At 47.3% G+C, this 27,862-nt stretch overlaps 1 protein-coding gene across 1 annotated transcript in view; it reads left to right on the forward strand.

The window, feature by feature from the left end:
* Positions 1-27,862, forward strand: part of WWC2 (WW and C2 domain containing 2) — a 153,725-nt gene that overhangs the window by 103,127 nt on the left and 22,736 nt on the right. Inside the window, exons 7-16 of the mRNA XM_080928496.1 lie at positions 3,071-3,217; positions 4,230-4,303; positions 7,565-7,807; positions 12,305-12,394; positions 13,390-14,006; positions 17,949-18,078; positions 18,472-18,552; positions 18,629-18,715; positions 21,779-21,971; positions 24,427-24,591. Coding sequence (XP_080784622.1) covers positions 3,071-3,217; positions 4,230-4,303; positions 7,565-7,807; positions 12,305-12,394; positions 13,390-14,006; positions 17,949-18,078; positions 18,472-18,552; positions 18,629-18,715; positions 21,779-21,971; positions 24,427-24,591 — 1,827 coding nt within the window. The remainder of the gene's footprint in view (positions 1-3,070; positions 3,218-4,229; positions 4,304-7,564; positions 7,808-12,304; positions 12,395-13,389; positions 14,007-17,948; positions 18,079-18,471; positions 18,553-18,628; positions 18,716-21,778; positions 21,972-24,426; positions 24,592-27,862) is intronic.

The following is a 27,862-nucleotide window of genomic DNA, read 5'->3' on the forward strand; positions in this document are numbered from 1 at the left end:
AGCCCGGAGGAGGAGCTTAGTATCTTAGCACCTACCCCCACTGAGCGCATTAGATAGTTCATGACTGTCAGGGATTCTCTAACAGTGACCCCACCCAGGGACGGGAGAGTGTATTGCCATCAGTAGGTAATGGGTTTGTCTCCTAGGGTGGAGGGTGTTGGCCCAGCCAGGGGGCGGCCGCAGTCACCTCTGGGAAAGGTGCCACCTGATCCTTCATTCTCCAGGTACACGTCCCAGCCGCAGGTCTCAGTCCTCACGTCATCCTTGTGCAGAGGAAAGCTAAGCAGCTGCCTGGTGTGAACCTTCCAGCGCTTTGCTTGTCAGAGCCAGGACGTGTGTTCACGACCTTTGTCTCCCTTTCCAATTCCCCATCATTGTGAGAAACTGGGGAGACGGGAGTTGGCCATCCTTTAGTCTGTATGTTTGAGCAGTGTTGAGCCAGCAGCGATTCTTGGGTCTGTACCAGAACCTCTCCATTTAAATGTGACGGTCATCTTCTGCGTGTTGGTTTCCAGCTGTTTTCTGCGTAAGAGGAATATTCTTATATCCATGTGGTTTTCAGTTTTAGAATTTCAAAATAACTTGCAAGAAGTAATGTAATGGAAAAGACGGTGCTGGCAAGGACAAATCCTTGGTGTCTAGTGCCATGTCCTAAGTGCTGCGCCCACGTGCAGGCCATTCATCCTACTGACGTCCATGTGGCATGGCCCCATTACAGTCCACGAACTTTAGTGTAGGAAGCCTAGTACGTTACTCAGATTGCAGGGCCAGAAGCAGCACTGTGGAGGTGTGAGCCCAGCTAGCCTCAGTATGGGATGTTTATACACAGATCTATACCAGCCGTAAACGTCACTCGACACTTCACAGTTGCTCACAGTTGTCCTGCTTGACTAAATTGGTAATGTCTGAGATGCACACGGTAGTTCTGTCCTTGGAGCCTGAACACAGTCACACTGGAGCCGGTAGTAGATCAAGTTAGGACTGCCCTTGTTTCTTCTGAATGCTTTGGTCTTGTCGACAGGTTAGGTTGAATTCTTTCGGCTACTAAAGTACATAGAATAATTAATTAGCAGTTGCTGAGATCCACAGTAGAACTAGACGTGAGATCAGATATTGGCTATGACTTGTAAACCTACGAGTACAATAGCAAATATTTTACATAGAAATCCAATAGCATAATTATGTACAGCTAAAGATAAACACACAGCCACTCAAAACCAATTCCACAGTAATATTCTTTCTCTTCATACTGGTAATACGCTCTGAGTTTATTTTCCAGTGTCTTCTATTTCTTTGAAACATATTAGTCAAAAGCTACCAAGTTGATTAACTATGTCATCTCCAAGTTAAGACAAAAGTTACTGATCATTTCCATTCAAAGACAAGCAGAGAAAAGTTGCCCACATTCATCAAAATATTTCTTTGTTCTTTTCTGTAATGAGTAGTAACTTGATGTGTCTCTGCAAGTTTTATCACATGTACATATGTGAGTATGTACTGTATGCTTGTTCTTGTGAAAGGAGAAAATTAAATATCGGATCTCAGGTATTTTCCTCCCTTCTTCCCTCCCTCCCTTCCTCTCTTCCTCTCTTCCCCTTTTCAACATTGTTTCCTTCTGTAGCCAAGCTGAACTAGAGCCTCCTATCCTTCCTGTGCCTGAGACTGCAAATGCATACGTCAGATCTACAGGCCTCTTACACCTGTTCTCCTAGGATGGAAATCCTAACCATCAGGTTAAATATCATCTTGTTAACAGTAACAAATGGGTTTTTAGTTTTTGTTCTTAAACTTAGTGCTACTATAGGGCTAAAAGCAGATTGGATTAGATTTTCTTTCTAGTACGCTGACTTGTGCACCCCTCCTTCTAAAGTTAACCCAGTGTGCTCAGCCTGGGCAGCCAAGAAAGGCACATAGACTTGGGTTACTTGCCTCGCTACCAGCCGTCAGTCACCTCCACAGGCAGTGCCGTGCAGTCAGCATAGATGGACTCGGTTTCCTACTCTGTAATATGAATGCAAAGTGAGTCACCTCTTGGGTCTAGACATTAAGTAGTATAACTGTAGCCCTTTCTAAAGGGGAACAATGTCTTACCGAATAACTAAAATGAGAGATTACATCATAAATAATGAATGAATGAATGACTCCTTAATTTCTATAATGTTAAGTGAGTCCTTCTGTATTAACCTGTTCTCCGTTGTTATAGCAAAACACCTGAAGCTAGCTACTTTATAAAAAATAAAAGGCTTGTTTGACTTACAGATTTAGAGGCTGAAAGCCCAGGAATGTGTGCCCCATTTCCTCTTCAGTTTATTGTAAAGTCCTCATGTGGCTGGTGTCACAATGACAGGATTGTACCTTGAAGAGATTGATGGTAAGACAGGAAGCCAGAGCAGTGCTTTTAGAGCCCAAACCTGTGTTCTCTGTACCAGCATGCTCTTTGGGAATGATTCGTGGTCTTTTCAGAGTTGTGTTAATATTGTACTGACCCCTTGTCTTCTGTTCTCTGCCACTTCTGAGCATCATCATATTGAGAATGTAGGGAATGCATACGAACCACATCCAAACTATAGTAGATCCCTATTGAAGTAAGGGTCACTTAAGAGGGTGTTTAAAAATAAGAATTGAACATACTATATTATATTTGAGGCCAAAGACTAGAGAGCTGGGCAGTTGAGTTCTTGCTGCTCTTGCAGAGGACCTGAGTTCTATCCCCAGCACCATGTCAGTTAGTTAATCAGATAGATAATTACAAGTACCTGTAATTCCACTTACGGGTCAGACACCCTGTTCTGGCCTCCATGGGCACCTGTTCACATGTGATAGGTGCACACACAGACACACACACAGACACACACACACAATGTATATAGTAAATAAGTACAAAGCTAGATTCTGTATCCACAGGGGAAGGGAGGCCATCTTCTGAATCAGCTTCACATACTTCCAACATCATGTGCTTGTGCAAAATTTACAAAGCTGTTTTCATCAGGACTCCTTCCATTTAGTGATACTGTGGAAATCAGCGGCCCGCTGCCTCTCTACTTAGGAGGTGCTGTGTGCTTCTTGACAGAGCCTTGCTAAGCTGCAGGAGCGGTTTCATTCGGATCAGAATATGGGCAGTTCCGAGCCGGATCTGAGATCTAGTCCTGTGACTTCTCATCTCTCTCTGTCCCGACAGACCCTTGATGCTGGGTCACAGACGAGCATTTCTGGAGATGTAAGTAGTCAGAGGGCATTGGCTGTCCCCAATGCCCTGAGGATGGGTTGAGAGGGTTGGGGCGGGGGATGGGATGGACCGTGTGGGGCAGAAGGGTAGTGACAGGATAGGGCTCCAGAGTACAGGATCAGGAGCTAGAGTGCATCCAGTGCTTCATTCTCCAGATACATCTTAAAAGTCACAGCCTCATCTTTCCTGTGAAAGTGCCAAGTACACATAGCTGGAGCTTTCTCGGGCTACATTTACAGATAGATGCTACAGTAAAGCTAGAAATGTATCCATGTTTAATTTCTCACTGGCTCAGTGTACAGCTGTGTGAATTGGAGTTGTTTCACATGAACATTGGGGGAATAAGTGTGTACCACACACGGGGTACACACTCACACAGACATACATCCCTGTGCATGGTGGGTTTTGTTTTGTTTTTTAAGAAATTTCTTTTTATAAATTTGACGTTGATCAAGTATTCATGAATTATAGCTGATGTTTGAAAATATTTAATGTGATCATCCCCTTCCCTCTCAAATTCATTTCTAAACATTTCCTCTTGTTCAGCTCCCAGTTGCATCTACGCCTTTCAGATGCGTAGGTGTAAGAGGGGGAGCAGGTAGCTGCGGACCGGAGGACTTTCAGTGCGAGCATCAGTTCCTGGGGTCCTTAGTTTCCATCTTGTGTAGTTAGGAGCTAAGTAATGGTAATGTTGGTAAAGAAATCAGTTCCGTTTCGCCAATTTCCTTGACCTGCATACCCTTCATAAACTCTCAGACACCAGACATATTTATGTGATATTTTTGTCTTGAATTTAATGTGTGGAGAAAGTGGTACTAAAGGCTCCACAAAACAGGTGAGCCCGAGTTGAAGACTCCCCTCCTGAGTAAGTGCCTTTAGCTTTGCTCCCCATTTCACAGACATTTTCTCCAGCTTTTCAATTACTTGTGCCTCTTAGAAACAAAAGCAGTTTACCTCATTCATTAGCACAGCTAATTGACTTCTTTCCTTCTGTTTTTACTAGATTGGGGTTCGAGGCAGATCAAATTTAGCCGAAAAGGTCAGGCTGAGTCTCCAGTATGAAGAAGCCAAGAGAAGGTGAGGCCCCGGAGCTGTCTCCCTGCGCTGGTGGGTTTGGAGGCTGGTCTGTTTTCTGCTCTGTGGTGACATGTGGCAGGTGCATGGCCACTCCCTCCCGTTCTCCCCAGCCTGCCCTTGGTGCTTTAACCTATCAAGGTGGCTCCCAGCTCTCTCCTTTCCCTGCAAAGCTGAAGAATAAGACTTTAATTTTTAACTTTTATTTAGTTATTGGGTTTTTAAGACAAGTTTTCTCTGTGTAGCCCTGATTGCCCTGGAGCTCGCTCTGTAGACCAGGCTGGTTTCGAACTCAGAGCTACCCTGCCTTTTGAGCACTGGGATTAAATGCGTGCACCACTGTGCCCAGCTTGACTAAGAAGAATTTAAGGAGAAATGTGGGGATAAATGTTTCCTCTCCCTTCTGGGAGAAAAGTTTTGAAATGGTGTATTTCCAATTGAAAGGGGGATGGTTGGTTCCTCAGACCGAAACTCCGTTCAGTGGTCTGGCCCTGCACCTCTACTGGAGACTTATCTCTGAGAACCTTTGTCCCAAAGGCTCCCCACTGCTTTCTGGAAGGTGCTGTGTGCTTGTGCCCTCTGACAGGCCACGGAAAGAGGGGGGAATCTCTACTGTACCTCATCAGCTCTTACTAACCCTGTGCTCCTGTCTTGTTAATTTCTGGACTCTGCACCTGTGCCACATGGCTCTAATATAAGCAGGTGGATACTCAGATCACTTCCTAACTATTGCACACCCCGAGGGTTTCTGAGGGCGGAGGGTATTCGGATACCATTGAGTTTACTATGCTTCTAAGAACCTAGACGTTGTTTCATCATTTGGGAGACATTAGGAGCTACTACATCACCACACAGGAAAGCAAGGGCTTCGTCTTGTTCCTCCTCTCAGAGTGCTGGGGCTCCTACCAGAAGGACCGTTGCCCATTAAGATGTGTCCACTGTTACTCGAGACGATGGACTTTTAACGTAATTGGCCATAGGCCTTAGAGGTTATCTGGCTCTTGAAAAGTGAAATGAATATTACTACAATATTTGCCTCTGTGTCAGCCAGGGTTTCAAACAGTACTTGGGTCTTCAATTTACTGAACAGAAACCCAGGTTTCATTCCGCAAATGATTAACCACATGACCTTGAACAAGTCCCTCGGTCATTCTGAGCAGCATTTAACTCAGCCAATTTTAATGTCTTTAAACTTCCCCTGGAAGATTTTCAATGTCTTGAGGGTAGGAAAGGATTTTATATTAATGCTATCTCCTTTCCAGGAATGGAACAGGGGGTCTGCCTTCAGTACGTTTTAAGGGCTGATCTTTGGAGTGGAGGCCTGGTGACTTAACAGCTGTCCTATGCCTGGGCGCTCTCACTGTGAGCAATCTAGCCCTCTAACAGCCAAAATTCCTTGGATATGCCGTGGACAAAGCCCAAGTTTATGCCTGGTTTTCTGAAGGCTAATGGCCGTAACTCAGAATTAAAGTGTGCCGGTCCTTACACCGTAGCCTCTCATGGACTTAACCTTGTTGCCTTTGGGTCACCTTGAGTGACCTCTAGTGGCTGTGACATTTGGTTACCTCCAGAATTTAGGTAACATTTCCCTTCCTAGTTCCTGGAAGTCCCTCCACATTCTCCCTGTCAGATATGTGGGCCTTTTTCCAAAGAAAGGTCAATACTCTTGTGCCCTTGAGTAATAGACACCTTTCTTCTCTCTGCTGTGCCGTTGCTCCAGCTCAAATGGCTACTTCGATCACATCAAAACTTAGCTCATTACTTCTCTGTCACTTGGCTGCACTGCTGTCATTTGGGATGGGTTTTAGGGTTACTGGTGATGCTGACCTGAAGGGGACCCACAAGGGATTTTGCATATGTTGAGAAACTGCATTTCCCTCCTCAGTTCTTAACAAGGGAAGAGGTGAGCTGCTGTTGGCGGAATCTGTTTTCTCCTGCGGCTTGTGTTTCATGTGCCCAGTGAAGCTAATAATAGCACGCTTATTTAGCAATCTGATGATTAATTTTCCAGTGCATTGAGACAGTTGTTTATGGCTTCGTGGGTGAAGCTGAGGAATTGCTGATGTCACATCTCTCGGAAGCACAGACAGGGAAAGAAGTGTACACGGCATGTGCACCGTCTAAGACAGCTTTTGTTGTCTTAAACCACGTGGGTGCAGCCCAACTTCACATCTCTGTTTTTCATAATAGTTGTTTTTCATAATAGTTTTTCTTTTCTTTATAGTTTCTTCGAAATCGGAGGAACAATCCCCTTTCTGTTTTTCATGCATGGTCACCAAGCAACCCCCTGGGTTGATGTGGGACATGGATACCTGTACCAGCTATGGCCATAGGTCATGGATACCTGTACCAGCTATGGCCATAGGTCATGGATACCTGTACCAGCTATGGCCATAGGTCATGGATACCTGTACCTTCTGGCCAACGAGCCATTGGCTTTCATCCTGTGTGAAGTCCTGATCCTCTTCTCAGTGCTACAGAGCAAGCCCTGTCATTGCAGAGTGCACTGTTAGTGCTGGCTTGGGAGCTGTGTCAGCCGACCATCCATGACTGCACAGGGAAGCTGGGGGTCGCAGAGCTGTGACTCTGGAGGCGCTGCTGTGGCGCCTTCCCTCGTCTTCCTCTGTCCTTTCTTCCTCCACCCTGTGGTCGCCACACCACCCACCTTCGCTTCTCTGGCTAAGGTCCACTGTGCCGGCTCTGTGCTGCCAAACAACCAGCACAGGGGAGCACAGGTCGGGAGCCATAGCCCCAGGGACAGTACAGGGTCACTCGGTAATTAGTGCTTACTGTGCAGAGGCCCAAGGAGGGGAGAGTTGGAGGCCTGAGGAGAAGGGGTCTGGGGGGAACCATTGTCCTTGGTGATGTGGGTTTAATCTGAGTTGCCCCAAGCTCACTCTTTCTCCTGGCTTCCTCCTGTGATCTACTAACATTCCAGTCTCCACCCTGCTCTGGGAAGTGCCACCTTTTCACTGGGGGACGCAAGCTTTACCCAGAAGACTCAATTTTCAACACTGGCATTTTGGGGTACTCTCACAGGCTGGTGTGCTTCTCGGTGGACGTGTGTAGGAGCCCTTCCCATCACACCACACGCACACTGGGATGCCCGCCCGTGGCACTCGGCTTTACACGTCGATGTCCATCTGACGGCTGTTCCATACACTGCGGCTCAGGGAATACGCAGATTTCAGTTACACCCCAAGCCTGGGCTTGCCGGCTCCTTCTGTGGGAGTCCTGAACACTTGTATCTTCTCTGTCTTTTAGCATGGCTAACTTGAAGATTGAACTGTCAAAGTTGGATGGTGAGGCCTGGCCTGGGGCCCTGGACATTGAGAAGGAGAAGTTGATGCTGATTAATGAGAAAGAAGAACTTCTGAAGGAGCTGCAGTTCATCACCCCCCAGAAACGCACGCAGGATGAGCTGGAGCGCCTGGAGGCGGAGCGCCAGCGCCTGGAGGAGGAGCTGATGGCTGTCCGGAGCGTGCCCAGCAGGGCTCTGACTGAGAGGTTTGTTTTCTTCTGGGAACAGGATGACATGGACCTGTGGTTGTGTCTTACTGGTGACATATCTCCAGGTTTGGGACTCTAAATAGCTTTGTTGTTAGTAGACTCAGAAACAGCTTGTCGGTGAAGCACACCTCCTATGCCCCGTCTCCTCGGTGTGTGTTAGGAATGTGAAAGGCTCACATGTCGGATAACTAAGGAATGCTGACACAAAGTCAGGAATTCGGTGCATCATTAGCAAGTCTGATAACCATAGCTACACTCTGCTGCTCTCTGATGGGGACGACCTAGACTGTCACAGAAAGTGAGCCTCGCTGCTCTCCTGACAAGAAGTCACATGTTTATCGCTTTTAATTTCACAAGGAAAGGAAAAGACAGCGTGCTCTCTTTGATATCTTAATCAGTCACAAGATGTTCCTTGCATGTGGCTTGTCAGTTGAAACCTGCTTCTGAAGCAGAGGCAATCAAACTAAGCAATTTTGTGATTTTTCTGTGGGAAGGTATGAGAGTTATTTATTCTAAAATATCCAGTCTTGCGGGCAGATGGGCAGACGCGTGTGTCTCCTGGGTGTGAGCTCTGTGCCCACACACTGCTGCTGTTTGGTGACAAACTGTGGCCTTTCAGATCATTGCCTGTCACAGACAGCTAGGGAGGAGCAGTGTCTGCCCCAGAGCAAACCTGAATGTGTCTCACGAGACCCGGAGATAAGTTCAAACATTCATCCAGAGCAGTTTCTCTTGCTTTTTACTCCTCATCTCTCAACAAATATCTAGATTCAAATGTCAAAATATTTTGAAAGTGTGGGAACAGTGGGGCGGGGAGGGAAAAGGCTGCTTTTCCTGATTAGGTCTTAACCTGTGAGCAATTTGAATTTAGCTGTTTAAGGGAGTTGTGTTGATGGAGACAGCATATGGCTGTAGCATCCCAGATTTGGGGAGCACAAGCAGGCCCCCAAGGCAAATCCTCTGATGACTGCACGCATTCAAGTAAATTCTCACCGTTGCTGGTCCCTGCTTCTCGCCCCCTCCCTTACTCTGTTTTCTCTGTCCAGTGCTGATCGGAGTTTTAGCTTAAGGTGTGAGGAAGGTCTGGGGTAGGTAACAAGTACCAACAAAGAAAGAAACACTCTGGGGTTTGATTGTATAACTTAAATTTCCAGCAGAGATTCTTCGGTGGATGGGATGAAGCAGTTAGGGTGGCCTTTGAACCTTGATTCAGAGACTCCTCCGTGACAGAGCAGGCAGGTGGTGTCCAGGAACATCTTAGGAAGAAGAATTCAGTTTCATCAAGTACAGCACCAGCACCAGACCCTCAGTTTCGGCCTGCTGTCAACATGGCCACCAAAGAAAGCTTCTTGCTGCCTTGCCTTAAGCTTTCCTATTCTCCATCCTGTTGTGGGTTCCTCATTATGTCGGGAGTAGGGGTGACTCAGACTGTGGTCTCAAGACACTGAGTTCTCAGTCATTCTGTGGAACCGGATCCTGATCTCTGCTGCCAACACAACACCAGCAGGGAGCCCCACAGCAGTGGCTGAGATCTCCCTCTACTGGTGACAAAGAGCATCTGCACAAGCCAGATTCGTTGAGGGAGAACATCAGGGTAAAGGAGAAATTGTTCTCCTTTCTGTAGCCCTTCCATATGCTTACCCACAGCATTCCTTAAGCTGCGGTTTCCTGTTGCTGACAGGTTTCTGCTGCTTCCCACAAATTCCAGGTGCTTACCTAGCATCTCCGATGAGCCAGGAACACTTAAATGTTGTTAAGCATCTGAGGATTGTTTAAAACAAGTGGGCCAGGGTGTGTGTGTGAGTGCCATTTATTTTATTTTTAAAGGAAAGTAGACTGCTTTACTGGATCACCGGCATGATCGCTTCCCAGATGCAGAGTTGTGAGCTCACGGGAGGCAGTGCATGTCTCCCTCTGCTGAAGCAGAGGCAGAAAGAGATGGTGGCCCTGAAAGGCTGCCAGGGTGGTGAAGAGAATGAGGGTGTGTGTGGGAGGCTCGCTGAGGGGCCAGGGTGAAAAGCCCCTTTCTGAATGAAGAGACTAGTTCAGGGCTGGTAAGGAGCTCAGACAGACAGACAAGGGCAGAAAGGACCGTGTATATAATCTTCTGGGAGTGGAGGGCCTTGTCACCACAGAAAGACACTTAAGAGTCTGAAGACTTGCAGAAACTGCTGCTCTACTAAGGTTTCTGTGGCTTTTCACTGTTCCTTTGTCATTTATTTTATTTTATTTCAGTGGATAAGAGATTGCGCTACTGGGTCTTGCTAGTGACTCCAGCAAGAAGTTTGTGTAGCGGAGAACCTTCTGAGACCTTAGCGTTATTTTGGGAGCACAGAAGCTCGGGCTTTTGAGATGGTCTAGTCAGTAAAGCGTCTGCTGTGTGTGCACAAGGACCCAGCAGGGCCATAGCACCTGTGTTTGGAAATCTGAAATCCAAGCAAGGCTCTAGGTGCCTGTAATTCTGGTCCAAAGGTCCTGAGGACTAACTGCTCAGCTAGTCCAGCCAGTCCACAAGTCCAGGTTCCGCAACTCCGATGTCTCAGAGATAAGGTGTGGCCTGGGGAGATGGCTCAGTGGTTCAGAGCACTTGCTCTTCTCACAGACGACCTAAGCTCGATTCCCAGCACCCACATGGTGCCTATAACTCCAATCCTGGGGAATCTGATGCCCTCTTCTGTCTTCTGCAGGCACTGCATGCATGTGGTAGACAAACCTATACAGAAGCAAAGCAGCCATACACATAAAATAAAAATAAAAGTGAAAATAAATATGGTTGAAAATGATCTCCAAAGATACCAAACATCAACATCAACCTCTATCCTACATACCACAGACACAGACACACAGTCACACACACACACACACCTTATGAACACACACACATACATAGAATACACCACATACACAATGCACACACCACAGACACACACAGAGATACACACAAACACAACCACACACATACACACCATATGAACACATACATATATATACATAGAGTACACCACACACACACACAACCACGCACTGCACACACACATACTCGATGAGTACTTGTGAGCACAGAAGACAAGCACCTGTCGTTGGGAGCCAGCCTACAGGAGCCGCCGAGCATCCCACAGCCTGGAGAACATGAGGAACCTGCATTAGGAAAGCTGATGTGTGTGTGTTCCGGCAGTGTTTGAGGCTTTCTTCAGTCCTTTGTGTCTTCTGACTCCGTTAATCTTTCTTCCTGATTGAATAGATTTAAGAGATTTCAAAAAGTAGAATTGTTTTTTAAATACCGTTGGAAAATTGTGAAAGAATTGATCATGCTGGTGTTATCGAAAATGGCAAGAATTACTTTTTAATTGTAACACATAATAGAAATTGTATTGTAGACACATCAAAGGAATAGGTGCCTATAAATAAAATAAAATTGGGGAGATTTTATGTTTTTCTCCAAACCAGTGTGGCTAATTGCGTATCTCCCAACCTTGTGGCCGTGAGGGAGTTTGATGGTTCTGTGGTCTGTAGAGAACTTTCCCACACCTTAGTCTTTGATCCCTTTATCAGGTAGACACAGCAGGATCATAATCACCACTCGTGGGTGAGGAAGGTGAGCTCCTCTCGCCAGTGGCTTGCTAGAGGATCCCAGGCTCACACGCTTCGTACCCCAGACTAGGACCAAGGCCTCCCTCGGATGGTGTCTCAGGACCCTGGTTGATGCAGCTTGTGCATTTTTCTTGGATGCCTGACCTGTTTTGAAACAAGTTTGTTTCTAAAAATCCTACCTTGTTCTACCTGTACAAAATCTGCTCCAAGTGATAAGACAAGATTGGGCTAGGAAGGCAAATCTCTTGACCTTCGTGTTGAAACTAATGGGCAGCTGGGCCCATAGGAGTGCGCTCGCTCGCTCTCTCTCTCTCTCTCTCTCTCTCTCTCTCTCTCTCTCTCTCTCTCTCTCTCTCTCTCCCTTCATCAATCCATCCCCTCCCTCCCTCCCTTCCTCCCCTCCCTCCCTCCCTTCCTCCCCTCTCTCTCAGTTGTTAAAGCTCCTAGGAAATTCGCATGGCCGCTTTCATCCTTAAGCACATTTTACAGCAGCACTTGATAAACTCAGTCACCTTTTACGTTTCCTTATTATTGCTACCTACGGCTTTCTAAACGAGAAGCCAGCCTCCGTCCCAAAAGGTCCTCCAGTCTTTGCTTAGCCTTTTGCTGTGCTCGGTGGTGCTGCTATGACTTCTTGCCTTTCTCCACGACCGAGGAGAGTTTACACTGTGAGCATTTAAAGTTTCCCGAGCTCTGGGACTGGACATAACCCCACCTCATTTATCGTGGCTGTAAGGTTTTGCTCCTTCTTTCTTGGTTATTCTGTTTTCTCTTTACCAAGTCAGACGAGCAGCCTCCCTTCTCACACATGAGTCTGGGATACTGAGACTTTCTGTTGTCTAGTTTGGATTTATTTCTACACTATCGTTTGAAAATTAATTTCTTTGTTTTTGTTTTTCCTAGGTTGAAATTGGAAGAGAAAAGAAAAGAGCTGCTACAGAAACTTGAAGAAACTACTAAACTAACTACTTACTTGTATTCACAACTTAAAAGGTAAGCATGTCCTCTGAGGGAGATGTTCTCTGCAGCATCCAGCCACATCCTGGGTCCTCTTTAGTTGGCCTTTAGCTTCTTAACAGTGAACAAATAAGTTTTGGCCACTCAGTGTTTGAATTACCAAGTTTAGGAACATTTTCCCCCTACACTCCATATTTATGTTTAGAATGCATTTTGAATGTCCTACAGAAAGAGGGTTTGCTTTATCTGTCACTGACGACTTGAGAACAAGTTACATCTCTGTCATCATCCCACCTGTCATGGAGGGAACTAGAAGAGCCACTGTGAGGTTGCTGTGCCATTCTCACACGCCGGGGGAGCTCGGGCTCTGTGCCCTCTCTCTCCAGCCCAGAGGCCGCAGTGACACCAAGCGTGAGGTTGCTGGGGACAGCTCTGCAAGTGCATTTACAAACAGGCATTTGATTTGGGTTTTTATTTAAACTTTACAAAAGGCGTGTCATTGGCAGTGGGAGCAATAATCTTACTATGTAGCCCTGGCTTGGCCTGAATTTGATATGTAGACCAGGCTGAACTTGAACTCACAGAAGTCCACCTGTTTCTGCCTCCTGAGTGTTGGGATTAGAGGTGTGCACACATCACTTTACCTGCCTGTATCATTAGATTCTTAAAAGTGGTTATTTACATTATATATGTATGTATGCATGTATGTATGTATGTAGGTAGGTAGGTATTTATGAGACAGAGACTCTGTGTGGCCCTGGCGGTCCTGGAGCTGGCTATGTAGACTAGGCTGGCCTTGAACTCAGATCCTTCTGCCTGTACCTCTGCCTCTGCAGTTCTGGGATTAAAGGTGTGTGCCACTCTGGTCAGCCGTGTGCCATGTGTCATTTAGAAAGACCAGCGTTGGTGACAGTAGAGAGTGGGTGGGAAAGTCTTTGTTCCCACAGCGAGTTCCTCTGCACTTGGGCTTCGCTCTCTTTCCGTTCCCTGTGGGGTGCAGGGTTTACAGTGTGCTGTTCTCCTGTTTGCAGCCTCTCCTCCAGCACACTGTCCATGTCGTCTGGGAGCAGTCTGGGGTCCCTGGCGTCCAGTCGGGGCTCTCTGAACACCTCCAGCAGAGGGTCACTCAACTCCCTCAGCTCCAGTGACCTGTATTACAGCAGCCAGGGCGAGCGGATGGACACAGATTATCAGTGTAAACTGGACTTCCTTCTTCAAGAGAAGGGTGGCTACGCTCCTTCCGGACCCATCACCACCATTCACGAGCATGAGGTGGTCAAGTCCCCCAGCCAGCCCGGCCAGAGTGGGCTCTGTGGGGTGGGAGTTGCAGCAACTAGCCACACTCCCCCACTGACGGAGGCCTCAAAGTCAGTGACGTCCCTCTCCTCCAGGTCCTCTCTCTCCTCATCTCCCCCCGGCTCTCCTCTGGTCTTGGACAGCACATTCCCAGGGTCTTCTCATGACACCTCTCTGCACCGGTTCACTGCTGACTTTGAAGACTGTGAGTTGAGTCGCCACTTTGCTGACATTGGCCTTGGTGAAACTCAGGCCTTGCTGGATTCAGACTTGGGAGGAGCATCCCAGTCTCTCCTTGAGGATAAAGACCTGGATGAATGCACCGGGGAGATGCTGTATGAAGGAACAGCAGGTAAGTGCACACCCTTGTTTCCCACTGTCCCCTGAGCCATCTTAGGAAGGATTGCGCTTTTTTCATATAAAGAAAGTATATGGTTCTCGTCTTTCTCTGCGGTGTTCTTTAATGAGTATTCATTAGGAGTATTTATTCTTTTTTTAATTTTTAAAAAAGATTTTATTTATTTTATGTGGGTGAGTACACTGTGGCTGTTTTCAGACACACCAGAAGAGGGCATCAGATCTCATTAAGATGGTTGTGAGCCACCATGTGGTTGCTGGGAACTGAACTCAGGACCTCTGGAAGAGCAGTCGGTGCTCTTAACCACTGAGCCATCTCATCTCGTCAGCCCCTGGAGTATTTATTCTATACCTGGACGTTTTTCTCCATCGAATATAAGTTGCCATTCCAGACGGGTGTATTTAGCTCAGTGGTACTGAGGTATCGAACCCAAGGCCTTTCACATGCAACCTGTCTGCCACTGAGGAGATGTTTCAGCCCGTAACTGAACATTTCAGTGTCAAGTTCTGAATTCAGACCCCCGTCAGCAACTCACACCTCTGCACTCCCAGGCAGGGAGCCAGAGAGGGGAGTTCCCAGGGCTTCCTGGCCAGAACCAGATAAACCTGCTGAGCCCTGTCAGCATTCAAGAGACTGTTCCCAAAAGTATGGTGGAGAGTTATTTACCAAGGACACCCAGTGTCAACTGCCAGTGTAGACACACAAACACATCCATGTGCATACTCAAGACACACTGCCTTCCTATTTAATAGACTCAGCCATCAGTGGTGTCTTATGGTCCCGGGCTCCTCTGTTGGCGGCAGATGCCTAGGATGTGTTTTGTGAGCAATCCGTATTTCACCTGGATTCTGGTTTAGAAATAGCAAAGAGATGAGGGCATTTTTTAAATTGACCTGAAACACATGAAAACAAAGTGACTTAGCATATTTGCTGATTAACACAAAGGCTTAGTATCTATCTTGCTCGGAGGATTCTGTATAAACAGGTTTGGGATTGTGCCGGACTCCCCTTCTGCCCTGGTTACTCGGTGCCCGGCGCTGTTCTGCCCTCTGCTGGCGGCTCTCCCAGCTGCAGCTCCAGGAGGAGATGGGCAGGGCGGGACGTCCTCACTTCAAGCTGAGCCTGTTGCTTTACCATTGCTTTCCTCCGCGTGACGGAAGCTCTCCATTTGTGCCATCCATTTACAAAGAACCTGTGTTCTGAGGATGGTCCATTCCATTGGTCTTGAAGCAAGCGAACTCTCTGCTCCTGCCAGGAAGTCCTGTTCAGTCAGCGTGTGCTAGCGTGTCCCCTCATGCAGAGAGGACAGCCTCTGTAGAACCCGGTCCTTGCTGTTTTAAGATTTCTTTCCCTTTGTATACACACTGATTGATTGGCCAGTTGTGATCTTTAAAGATGAATACAACTTGATGGGGGCATTCTGACACGGACCACTGAGGTTCTGTGTCATCAGTGGCCTGGGGCGGAGCTGGAGTGGACGAACCCTTCATGTGGTTTGTATGCTCTTTCAGAGAGGTGCTAACATTGCAGGTTAAATACCTATATGAAGTAAAATGCACACACACACACACTTGCTCATGGACACATTGGAGAGGTGTGCATAATGGCTCTCACACCACAGAGCCACTGAGGGGTCTCACAGGGACGGCTGGAGAGATGGCTCAGTGGTTAGAGCACAGACTGCTCTTGCAGAGGTCCTGAGCTCAATTCCCAGCAACCACAACCGTCTGTGATGGGATCCGATGGTGTGTCTGAAGCTGTGTGCTCACATACGTTAAACAAACAAATCTTTAGAAGAACCGTGGAGGAGGCGTGCCTGCTTTCGTCAGTGGACGCCAGGGCTGTTTTGGCGAGCGTGCTACCCTGTCTTCTACACCCATTCCTCTTCTGCAGTCCCCTTACGGAACTCAGGGTTAACCCCACGGGAGCCTGCCTGGCACACTCAGCGTGTGGCAGTGAGAACTCATACACAAGGCGGTGCAGCACTCCCCACACAGCACTGTAGGGTGGGGACAGACATGCCATTGCTCTTGCTTTTTTGCCTTTCAGGCTGTGACACTCCTTGGGCGTCTTCAACTGATTGTGCCCTTTATATATTTGGAATGTTGTCTAGTCAGCATTTCTCAACATCCTGTCAATGTGGAGAACCCAGTACCTGAGGGGAAATGCTCAGAAAGGGGGAGGATCCCAAAAACTTCAGCCCAAGGTCCATCGCAATCCTGAGTCTTCAGTTGCCAGGTGCACACACTGCCTTCTTCCTGACACTTGAGTTTGCTACCAGCTCTGTTGATTGAGACAGGTGCCTGGAGGAAGTTCCCATAAGACCTTTAAAAAAACAACCTTCTAAATGTTGAACAGCACCGTTATTTAAAAGGCACCCTTGGCCCAGTGTTGAGTGGCAGCGTGCTTGCCTGGGACATCTGACACCCTGGGTGCCATCCTATACCCAAGCCGTGAAGATTTTCACACAGGAGGGCGTTGTCTGCAGTGAGCTTTCCTATTCAAGGAGCATCATTCCCACCTCTTAAAGGGAGGGCGCTTGGGAGGACACTGTTTCTGAGGCCCTGTACCATGAAGCTGAGTCCGTGCTTTTAGCTTCTTCGCACTAAGCCCTGCTGGATGACAGAAACCAAGGTGGAATAGCTATGAAGCCTCCCACAGTTGGTCTCTGTCATTGTCAAAGTCAGCTTTCAGTCTGCCGTGGTTATCCCTGGGGGTAATCAATAAATCATGCCGTCACCTTCAGCCCTCACACAGAGGGTGGGCAAAGAGAAGGCACTTCATCCTCAAGGAAAAAGTGTTCCCCCATTGCAGAAATAAAAGAGAGGATGCAGCAATCAACCCCTGTAATCTGAAGCCTTAAAACTTAAACATCTTAACAGGATGTAAAGTCACAACTCAGAGGGGGGCTGGGATGCATACCCAGACCCTCCTCTGCTCCCTCACTGGAGGATGAAAGACGCTCTGCGGGCTTTGCTGCTTATTACAGTACAGAGCGAATGTTCCTCGCTCCCTGCAGGATGCTGGCGTATGAATATGAGCTAGAGATAAAAGCTCTAAGTGGTAGCTGGTGCTAAAGATTCAGTAGCACAAAAAAAAAAAAAAGTTGTTTTGTTTCTTTAGTAAGTCAAAGATGATGTTTTCTCTCTAATTTCCGATAGAAGAGAGCACAGATGGAGCAGGCTGTGTAGAGAGAAGCGAGAGCAAACTTCAGTAGCTGAGTTCAAGTCTGAACAGTACCAGTGTTTGGTGGGGGCATGCGCTCGCCTAGCCAGAGTTGGTCGTGGCTCATGAAAGCCTGAAGCAGAGAAGCCGGGGATAATGGGAATTATGTATCCCTTGCCTTAAAATAATTCAGGGCCATGACCTGTGAGGTGGGTCAGTGGATTAAGGCTGACAACCTGAATTTCATCCCCAGGACCCACATGGTGGAAGGAGAGACCTCCTTCAAGTTGTCCTCCAGCTTCCACATGTGCATCACACACATGCATGTGCATGTTCACTTAAATAGATGAACATGCTTTTTATCCGTATCTAATGGGAGTGGGCCTTGGAAGCTGGCTCTGGGGTTAAGAGCAGCTGATGCTCTTGCAAGGAACTGGAATTCAGTTCCCAGAACCCGCGTGGTGGCTCACAACTGCCAGTAACCCCAGACCTGGGGATCCACTGCCATCTTCTGGCCTACCTCGGTACTGCATGTACATGATGTAATTCTATAAATACCAAAACACTCAATACACATAAAATAAGTCTTTTTAAAATGATTTTTTAGACAGAAGCAAAACTAGTTTTTTCCCCAAGTAACCAAATCCTAACCCCTATGAACCCCAGCATTTCTCTCACCCCATCAGTGAGTCTTGTCTTTAAGAAGGACACTTTGGGAGTCTGTGGTGTGAGTATTTTAAACTAACAATGTTATCATTTTCTCCATCTCAGATGTGGATAAGTCATTACGTAAAAGAAGAGGACTCCATCTGCGAGTGGACAAGACTGCTCGAGTGTCTGCCGCCGCCTCTGATGAATCTGTGGCTGGGGACAGTGGGGTCTATGAAGCCTCCATGAAGCAGTAAGAAACCGGCAGGGGTCCATTCGGTCCCTGCAGCCTGTCAGCCAGGCTGGTGCATACTGTAAGGTGAAGTGGTCTCTGTCAGAAGCGTTCTGCCAGTCATGGAAATGGAAGACTGGTGTACGGATTGGCAGCTGACCTGGTGATTGGCCAATGCTTGTTGGCACACGCAGTCCCTTGTGTACATGTCTGGAATCCTCCGAGGTGGTGGGATAGCCTCTCGGGCTTAGGAATCCCAGACATTTAAATTTTGTTCCCCAAGCTCACAGTCAGACCTGATTCTTGTCCAAATTAGTGGAAACCACAGGAATTGGTTCCTTGGGACCGGAAGGCAAAGAGTAGCCACAATCAGTGTCCCTGTTAACTGACTGTGCACCTGTTCCTGGTTCCTAGGCCTGGTGAAATCGAAGACGTTCCCTACAGTGAAGAGGATGTCGCCATTGTGGAGACTGCCCAGGTGCAGATAGGACTCAGGTAAGGCAGGAGGGTGAAGGGAGGGGCTGTGGTTACCCTGTGGTTACTCTGTTTGATTCGTTGTCTCTTTCGGCAGATATGATACAAAGAGTTCAAGTTTCATGGTGATTATAGCACAACTCCGAAATCTTCATGCCTTCTTGATACCTCATTCTTCAAAAGTGTAAGTAAAGTCAGCACAGGAAACAAATGGAGGACAAATTGTCCTACAATGATTCTGCTTGTGATCAAACAGCTCATCAAAAAGGAAGATATGGGAACAGGGGCAGGCAGCTGAAGAGACGGCTAATGGGTAGGACTTCCAGCTGCTCTTCCAGGGCTCCCACAATTGTTTCTTTAGCACCCACATTGGACAACACCCAGTAACCACCTACAACTAAGGCTCTAGGGGTCTAACACCCTCTTCTGACTTCTGCAGGTACACACATATGAATACACACAGATACACATAATTAAACTAAATAGATCTTTTTTTAAAAAAAGACGAATGTGTGACCCAACAGTAGGTAACAATGATGCAGAACGTGTGAGGAAAGTGAACAGGGTCAGGTCCCATTCAGAGGATTGCCGCTGAGGCAGGGGGTCAACACTTCATGGTCCCTTCTCCAACCACAGGCCGTGTTGGGGCCTGATTGCTGGGGATCTGATTTCATTTTTTGTTATTGTATAGCAGTTACTACCATTAGTTTGGAAGCATTTTTTTTTCTGATGCCTTCCTTCCTTCCTTCTTTTTTTTTGTTTTTATTTTATGTGTGTGTTGCCTGAGCAAACGCTGTGCACCGCGTATGTTCCTAGTGTCTAAGGAGCTGCTGTGTGAGCACTGGAAACCACGCTTTAGTCCCCACAGAGCGGTGAGTGCCCCCGGCTGTGGGGCAGTCTCTCCCGCCTCTGTGCCCCTCCTTCCTCGGCTAGGCCAGTGACAGCCACCCTCACCTCACAGGAGGTCCCAGGCCCCCTTAAACCCGAGGGCAGCTCAGGAGCAATAGTGCTTCAGTAACAGCAACAGTGATCGCCGTTGCTTGTCTAATTGGCTGAAACTTCCCTGAGATGCAGTAACATTTTCTCAACCTTATATATAAGCCTGATACTGACGCTACCGGAAGTATCAACCGTGCACAGTACTCTGAGATGTTCTCCAGCTAAAGACCTGAGAGGTTTTTGTTTGACTTTATTTTCCTTCCTTCTTTCCTTCCTTCCTTCCTTCCTTCCTTCCTTCCTTCCTTCCTTCCTTCTTTCCTTCCAGTTTAAACTTAATTATTTTAAAAGTTACAAAAAGAAACATCATCAACCAAAAGTTACCAGACCGAAAGACTGTGTAACACCACAGAACCTGTGGAGCTTCACATTGGGTTTTATATTTTTCATTTCAAATATTTTTATGCACTTAGCCGCTGCTCTGAGTTAGAACTTCTGTGCCCTCTCACTGGCTATGTTTAGTTCTTCCTCTTCCGTTCATATTTAGCCTTGCTTGTTTACCTTTCTACCTGATAGACTGTACCCACATGTATATGTGTTTCCTGTACACATACACTGCTGGATAGATTCTGCACATAACTGAAAATGTGGGTTTTCTGATAGTGTGTGACTTAATACTGTGTATTCTAAGTCCATCCATTTTCCTGAAAATTCTGTGACTTTATTTATCTTTAGAATTGCTTTTCATGAGCACATGAATGGATAATAAAACTATGTATAAAATAAGTACTATTTAATCTCTGAAGAAAAATGGTTTTAGTTTCTTGAGACAAGATCTCGTGTTCCAAGCTATCCTCAAACACCAAAGCCTCCTGTCTCCACCTCCCAGGTTTGGGATTGAGGCCTGGGCCACCGTGCTTGACTCTAAAATGTCATTTTACTGCTAATTAGGACAAATATTGGTGTTCAGCTGATTGGTAACAGCCATGTTCTTTGGGGACTGGCTCTGGAGAGAGCTCTTCTAGCAGAATGGCCTTGCCTGCAGTCCCCCTGCCTTCCTGTTTTGGATGGAGGTTGGGGGTGGGAGGGGATGGTTTATTTCCTGGTTAGCCCTGGCTGGCCTCATTCTGTAGACCAGGGTGACCCACCTGTCTCTGCCTCCCAGGTGCTGTGCTAAGATGAAAGGTGTGCGACACCACGCTTGGATGGTGGTGGCGGCGATGATGATGATGATTTTATTATTATTTTATGTGTAGAGGTGTCTTGCCTACACATATGTCTGTGTGCCACATGCAAGTCAGAAAAGGGCATTGGTCTCCCAGAACTGGAGTGACAGGTGGTTGTGAGCTGCTGTAGGTGCTGGAACTGAAGCTGGGTCCTCTGGAAACAGCCAGTGCTCTTCAGCACTGCGCCATCTCTCCAGGCCCTTCTGAAGCTCATCAACTCAGTCCTGTTGGGTGTGAACTAAACAGGGGTCGGGAATAGAGCGCCTGGGACCTGCGGGCTGAAGGGACAGTGCCCTCTCCAGAGCTGAGCCACCAATGGATTTCTAGTGCTGGGTCTTTGTAATTAATGTTGATAAAGAATAAAAAATAACATGGAATTGAATTTACAGATTTTCCTTACTAGAATGGGGGAAAAAAAGGACATATTTTAGAATCTAAGTCAGTGGAGGGCATGTACTGAAAGGGGGAAGATTCAGTACTTCTGTCTCTAGAATTAGGAGGGAAACCCCTCAGGCTGCTTCCGGGAACTGTGAATGTTTGTGGAGTGTCAGAAAGGCTCCCTGAGGAGCACTGTGTCCCTGCTGTCCCACACTGTGCTTTGCATCTGTGCAGCCTGAGATCCTTCTGAGAGTCTGTCACGGCTGCGCCTTCGGAGACGCTAGACAATGATATTTTTGAACCTCCACTTCATCTGTTTTCTGTCTTACTAACAGTGCGCTCCTTAGCCTTTCTTTCTCTCTGTAGGGTATCAGTTCCGTTCCTAGGGTTGCTCTTCATCAGTCTCTTGTTTGGTGCTTAGGATGAGGGCTCTTTGAGAGAGCATCACCAGTGCCCACGTTAGTGTGTCCCCTTCTTGGGGTCCATCCTGCAGTCTCATGGTGAGGGCAGGCTGGGTTTTCCCTGTCCAGGGCCCGGTAGGCACGAGGGGCTAAGAGAGTGTCTACAGCTGAGCTCCATCCAATACTTCCATCTGATAACGCTGTGTTTCCTCATTTCCTCTCTTTTGTAGCTAATTGCAAATGACAGCTGTGAATCCACCGTAATTGACGTGCCCAGGAGATTCATTCTGTGCTTATTCTCGGCAGGTATTTTAGGGTCGCGGTGCTTCCCTCCTCGGCGGATGTCAGCTGTCTATTCCGAACAAAAGTCCATCCACCCACCGAGTCTGTGCTATACAATGATGTGTTCAGGGTGGCCATTTCTCAGGCAGCCCTTCAACAGAAGACGCTGCGAGTCGATCTCTGCTCCGTCAGTAAACACCGCAGGGAGGAATGTCTGGTAGGTACAGCACCATAATCCAAATCACTCTCAGATCACACTGTGGTCCCCGTGCTGCAAGGTTCTGCCCTGCTTACCAGTTAACCAACACTGGCTGCAGCTCTCTCCTCCCTCCCTCCCTCCCTCCCTCCCTCCTCCCTCCCTCCCTCCCTCTCTCTCCTCCCTCTCTCCTTCCCTCCCTCCTTCCCTCCCTCTCTCTCCCTCCCTCCCTCCTTCCCTCCCTCCATCCCTCCCTCCATCCCTCCTCCCTCTCTCTCCTCCCTCCCTCCCTCCCTTTCTCTCCTCCGTCCCTCCCTCTCTCTCCTCCCTCCCTCCCTCCCTCCCTCTCCTCCCTCCCTTCCTCTCTCTCCTCCCTCCCTCCCTCTCTCTCTCCTCCCTCCCTCTCTCCCTCCCTTCCTCTCTCTCCTCCCTCCCTCTCTCTCCTCCCTCCCTCTCTCCCTCCCTCCCTCTCTCTCCTCCCTCCCTCCCTCCCTCTCTCTCCCTCTCTCTCCCTCTCTCTCCTCCCTCCCTCCCTCCCTTCCTCTCTCTCTCCTCCCTCCCTCCCTCTAATGTTTACTTCTTTATCTGGGTATGGGTGTTGGTGTGGGCATGGATGTGAAGGTGAAAGCAGAGGAATTCACTTTCTCCTTTGACCGTGTAGGTTCTGAGGATAAGGCACAAGTCATCCAGTTTGGTGGCAAGCACCCTGCCCACTGAGCCATCTTGCCAGCCCTGGTTTCCTTTCTTTTCTAGAATGTTTCTCCTCTTATTCCAGATTTTTAAATTCTGCTTATAAACTATAATTCTCTGTGCAGCGTGGCTTTCATTCCTGTCCTTTGAGTGTGGAGGAATGTTTACCTCTGCTACAGGCTTCACTGTGGAGCGCATCCAGTTTCCTATGCGGGGCTCGTGTGTGGAGTACTCACTTTATTAAGCTCCTTTAAGCCTGGGAGACATCCTGGAGTTTGATGATAGAAAATTCGATTTCCTCCATTTTCCAATCTGCCCAAAATGAGTTATGCTCCTAGATGGTAGAGCTGGATATCAAAACTGTCCCATCCATAATTAATTGACTCAAACTAAAATTAAGTGGCCAGGTGGTAGCAGTGGGGCAGTGCGCACCTTTAATCCCAGCACTTGGGAGGCAGAGGCAGGGGGATCTCTGAGTTTGAGGCCAGCATGAACTACACAGAGAGTTTAGGCTACACAGAGAAACCCTCTATCTACACAGAGAAACCCTCTGTCTCAAAAAAACAAAACAAAACAAAAAATGAAACCAAGCAAGACATTTAAGTGTGTGGTTCCTTTATTCAGCCCATGAGCCCTTCCGTTGTATGACGCATCTGGACAGAACACTCGCTGCTTGGAAGAGTGTGATTCTCCTCAGTGCCCGAATCCAGACAGTGTGCACATGGGTCTGTGGTCCAGTGCAGGACCAGCATATCTCTAACGATGGCCACAGGAGAAAGAGCAAGTTTTCCTCAAAACACTATCTCAATACAATTAGAAAGAAACCAAGATGATTTTGTTTAGCCATTAGACATCGTCAGCACAGTGGATAGCATGTTTAATGTGTGTCACGGGTGCCACTTAAATTAATAAGTATGTTAAGTGGTAACACTGAAGAAACCGTGGACTAGAGGTTAGACTCTGCCTGTGAATAGGTTGGATCTGAAGTCATTTTACTTTTTCTTTTTGACATTTTAGTACCCACAGATTTAAAAAAAAAAAAAAAAACTTGCTAAATTATCATTCAAGAGCAAAGCCAGCATCTCTGTCTTTAATTTTTTTATAATGGTGTTTTATAATAATCAAGTCATTCTTCTGACATATTAGAAGGAATCCTTTGGTTTTAACTTAGTCATTTATCCTTTTGTTGGTGGTGGTGGTGGTTTTTTTAATTTGATTCCACATTCAGAAAAAGTTGTGTGCTTAGTCATTGGGGAAATTAGTCAGGAAATTTAACATTACAAAATAATCCCAGGATGGGCAATTAGACTGGGAATTATTTCTTACTGAGCCACAGCTGAAGATACAAATCTGTCCAGATTTTAAAACACCAGTGCTGAGGAGGGAAGGTGGCCCCATGCACATGCCTGAGCGCCCACAGCACCGTGTGAAAGCAGGGCCCAGTGCTTCATGCCTTGAGGAGCTAGAGGCCTAGAGTGTTTACTCCAGATTCAGTGAGAGACTGTTATTCCTAAAATAAATAAATAACAAACAGTGAAGAAGAAATTGAGGAAAATGTCTCAAAGCCATCCTCTGTCCACTGTATGTATCCTCAAAAACACAGTCACACGTGAGCACACACATACACATGCATACGCATATACACACACCCAGTCCTTTACATCCGCAGTAGTGTGTTGCTTCTGTTCTAGACAAGCTTGCTCGGTCATCTTTTGTCTTACCAGGGAGAACAAATACTAAATTAAATGTCTCGTCTCTCTCCTTTTGTTTCTTCCATTTCCCATAGGCCGGGACTCAGATCAGCCTGGCGGATTTGCCATTTTCCAATGAGATTTTCATGCTGTGGTATAATTTGCTTCCTTCTAAGCAAATGCCTTACAAGAAGAATGAAGAAGAAATCGAGGAGCCTGGAGCTCAGTCTAGGCGGCCTGAGCTTGACCCTCTAGACTTGGTGAGTCAGAGCTGGGGTTGGCAGTGTTGTGACATGGGGCACACACTGTGGAGGACAGAGGATGGTGTCTCTTCCCCTTTCCCAACCCCTCTTTGCTCCCAGCATCCTAGGAGACATCATTTTCAGCTTAGATTCAAGCAGAACTTATCTCCCATAAATAGTTACTTGAGACTTTGTTGTTTTAAATGACCATGAAAACCGTTGACTTTAATTTCTATTTCTGGTCATTGAGATCATGTATTTGATATCACATTTGAAACACTTCCATTTGGTAAATTATCAGCTTTCAGTCTGGAGGCATGTTACTTTTTCATCTTGTCAATATTCTTCAATATCTTTCTGTCAAAAGATGTGTTTTAACTAGTAGCTGGTTTGTTCCATGCTCGCTGGGAAGGCTGCTGGAGCACAAGGCTGGGTTCTGTGGATGTTCAGTTTGTTCGCCAGTCCTCAGTGATGTGGTCCCCTGCTGGGGACCGGACTCAGGCGCAGGAGCACTGCACCTGAGCCTCTCCTGCCCCACGGTGAGCACTGCAGTCCTCCACGTCTCCATGCAGAAGTGTGAGACAATATCAACATTAATTTTTTTAAAAGCCTGGTGGACCCGCCTGGTGCTTGTTGAAAATTTAATGTCTTTATTTGTCCTGGCTCTCAGAATTTTGGTCTTGGATTTGGTTTGCTACCTATGTCTTTTTAGGAACATACTCATCTCAACAAGATCATCTTAATTCTAGTGTTTTCTCATAATTGAGTTCATATCTGAAAGGTTCTAGAGAAGTTCAGCCATTAAAGCTAGAACTCCAGACTCCTTCTCCAGCACGGTGTATGCCTGAGTGACAATGCACTGTAATGTAATGTAAGCCAGGCCCCATGACATGTTGTCCTTTTAAGAGTTGCCTTGGCCATGGCATCTCTCCACAGCAGTGAGAACCCTAACTAAAACACCCACAGACTGATGTGAAGTGGTCCACTGGTGGCTGAGAAGGCGTCCATCTGGTCGATGGGTTGGTTTCCAGACTCAGACTCCAAGTTGGGAGATCTTTACTAATTATGTCAGATTCCTGGAGACAGCCGCCAGCTCAGGCTTGCTTTTTAGTAGAGCACAGTGAGCCGGCATTAGTGGGTGAGTTAGGGTCGTTTGCACTTAGGGTTATTATTGAGAGTGGTGATTAGATTGTTTGTGGTCTCCCCTCCCCCGCTCTAGTGTTAAGTGTTTACAGGTTTGCTCTGATCATGTGAGCCATTCCTTCCCAGCTCTCCTGTTCTCACATAAAATGATTTGTGAGTTAGACCGTCCTCTTCCTCTGTGTATAGTATTCCTCAGGGACAGGTACTGCGCTCATTTAGCAGTCTCGGAGGACAGTTGCTCCTCTCAGGGTTTATATCATTCTGGGTTTTTCTGGGAGTGGGTTGCTCACATAAAATCTGATGCTTGTGCCTTCACATGGGATTGGTTTCTCCCTTACAGCTTCTAGTGGTCCTCCACTTTGTTTCACCAGTTTTCCCCTTTGTGGGCACATATGTTGTGTGTGCGTGTATTCATTTGTGTGCACGTTCTTGTGCACTCACGTGAGCATCCATGTGCAGGGACGTGAGTATTCATGTGCTTCTCACTTTGGTTTTTGAGACAGGCACTGGTGTTGCGGACACGCACGGCCATGCCCAGGTTTTTCACATGGGCTCAGAGACTCTAACTCAGGCCCTCGGGTTTGCAAGGCAGATGCTTCCCTGATTGAGCCATTGACGGGCCCCTTCCTTGTATTGGTACCAGGGCTTAGGAAGGTTCCTTCTCTGGCCACGTGTTTGCAGTTCTAAACGCTTTTTGTGCTTGAGATTTAAAGGATTAGTATTTTAAAAAGTAAAAATAAAGAGGCCATAAGATGAACTAGCAAATACATTGTGCTTTGCCAGTGTTTTCCTGGTTAGAGAAGTGTGGCTTCTCCTGTTGTTTTTCTACTCAGATTCCACAGATCATAGCAGGAAGGGCTGTGAGTCCCAGTAGTTCAGCCAAGTTCAGCCACTGTGTCTCCAGAGCAGCCTGTGGCCAGGCAGTTTCCTGCCAGGGTCCTCCAGTCTGGCTTCCCAGGACGAGCTTAAAGCCCTGTCTCTTGCTTCGGAGTCCAGTTGATGTGCAAGGCCCTGTGCCTCAGGCTCCAAGGATGTCCAGGGTTCAGCCACCTGTGTTTACCCTTATCCAGCCCATCCATCCGATGCTGCATCACCTGACCCCGTTACAGCCACCAACTTCATGTGTCTCTATTCAGAGGGTCCCCAAATAGCTTGTCCTCTAACCACGGTATCAGAGAGTGGAGGGTGTCAGGACTCTCTTGACTTCACACTCCTTTACCAAACTGTCTCCAGTCTGTGCTGATGCTCTGTGGTGCAAGAGAGCAGTGGGCCTGTCTCTCTTCCTCAGACCCCTAAAGCACTGTGCTTTTCCTCACAGCATGCTCAGCTCAGCCTTTGGCTTCAGTTTTCAGTTGTGCAAACTGCCCCCCACCCCCACCCCGTTCTCTCTTACTCCCCAGTTCTTAGGATAATCAGTGGCAAGAGTCCTTGAACACACTTGCCTCGCCGTGACTAGGGCACCAACTAACCTGTCTTAGCTGTTTGTCTTCTCTGTTGGTGGCTGTTCGTCCTGACTTCTCTCCCATCCATTTTCATGGACATGGATTTATAATCTGTCATCTTGCCACCGACCCAATGTTAAAAATGGACCACACCCTTTCTCCTCCCCCTGCTGGCAAGGTTTTCTCCTCTGACTTGTAGCAGCTTTCTTCCTATGCACTGATGCACTTTTCTTTGTCTTCATGCTGGTAGAATAATCTGTAATTTCATTGGTTTTTCTTTAATATGCGAGATGTAAAAGTTTAATTGCTGTCTCTGATAAACTACAGTGTGTGAGTCACTTGTGGGTCTGCCTCTGTTGTCTGTTGGTGTTGGTGTTTTTTTTTGGGGGGGGGAGGCTTCCTACCATTACCTTCCTACCATAGATGCTGGCCATACTGAATGAGGGACAGTAAAAGCACCAGCTGAAATATTCTGGGATGAGCTGATGCTCGTACGGAAGGCAGATGACAACATGGGAAATGGCCTGTATCACCTGGGGTTCTTCTGAATTCCAGGTTTTCTCTCTAGACCCCTACGAGACATGAGATGGCCGCTTGCTGTTTCCGTTACTAGCAGCTGGTTTTGGCTTTCTCTGTGTCCTGCTCTGTACAGATGCAGCTTCGGAAAGGCAAAAGCCTGAGCAGAAACACCCTGGGTAATGGAA

The sequence above is a fragment of the Micromys minutus genome (assembly GCF_963924665.1).
Source record: "Micromys minutus genome assembly, chromosome: 14".
NCBI classification, from domain to species: domain Eukaryota; kingdom Metazoa; phylum Chordata; class Mammalia; order Rodentia; family Muridae; genus Micromys; species Micromys minutus.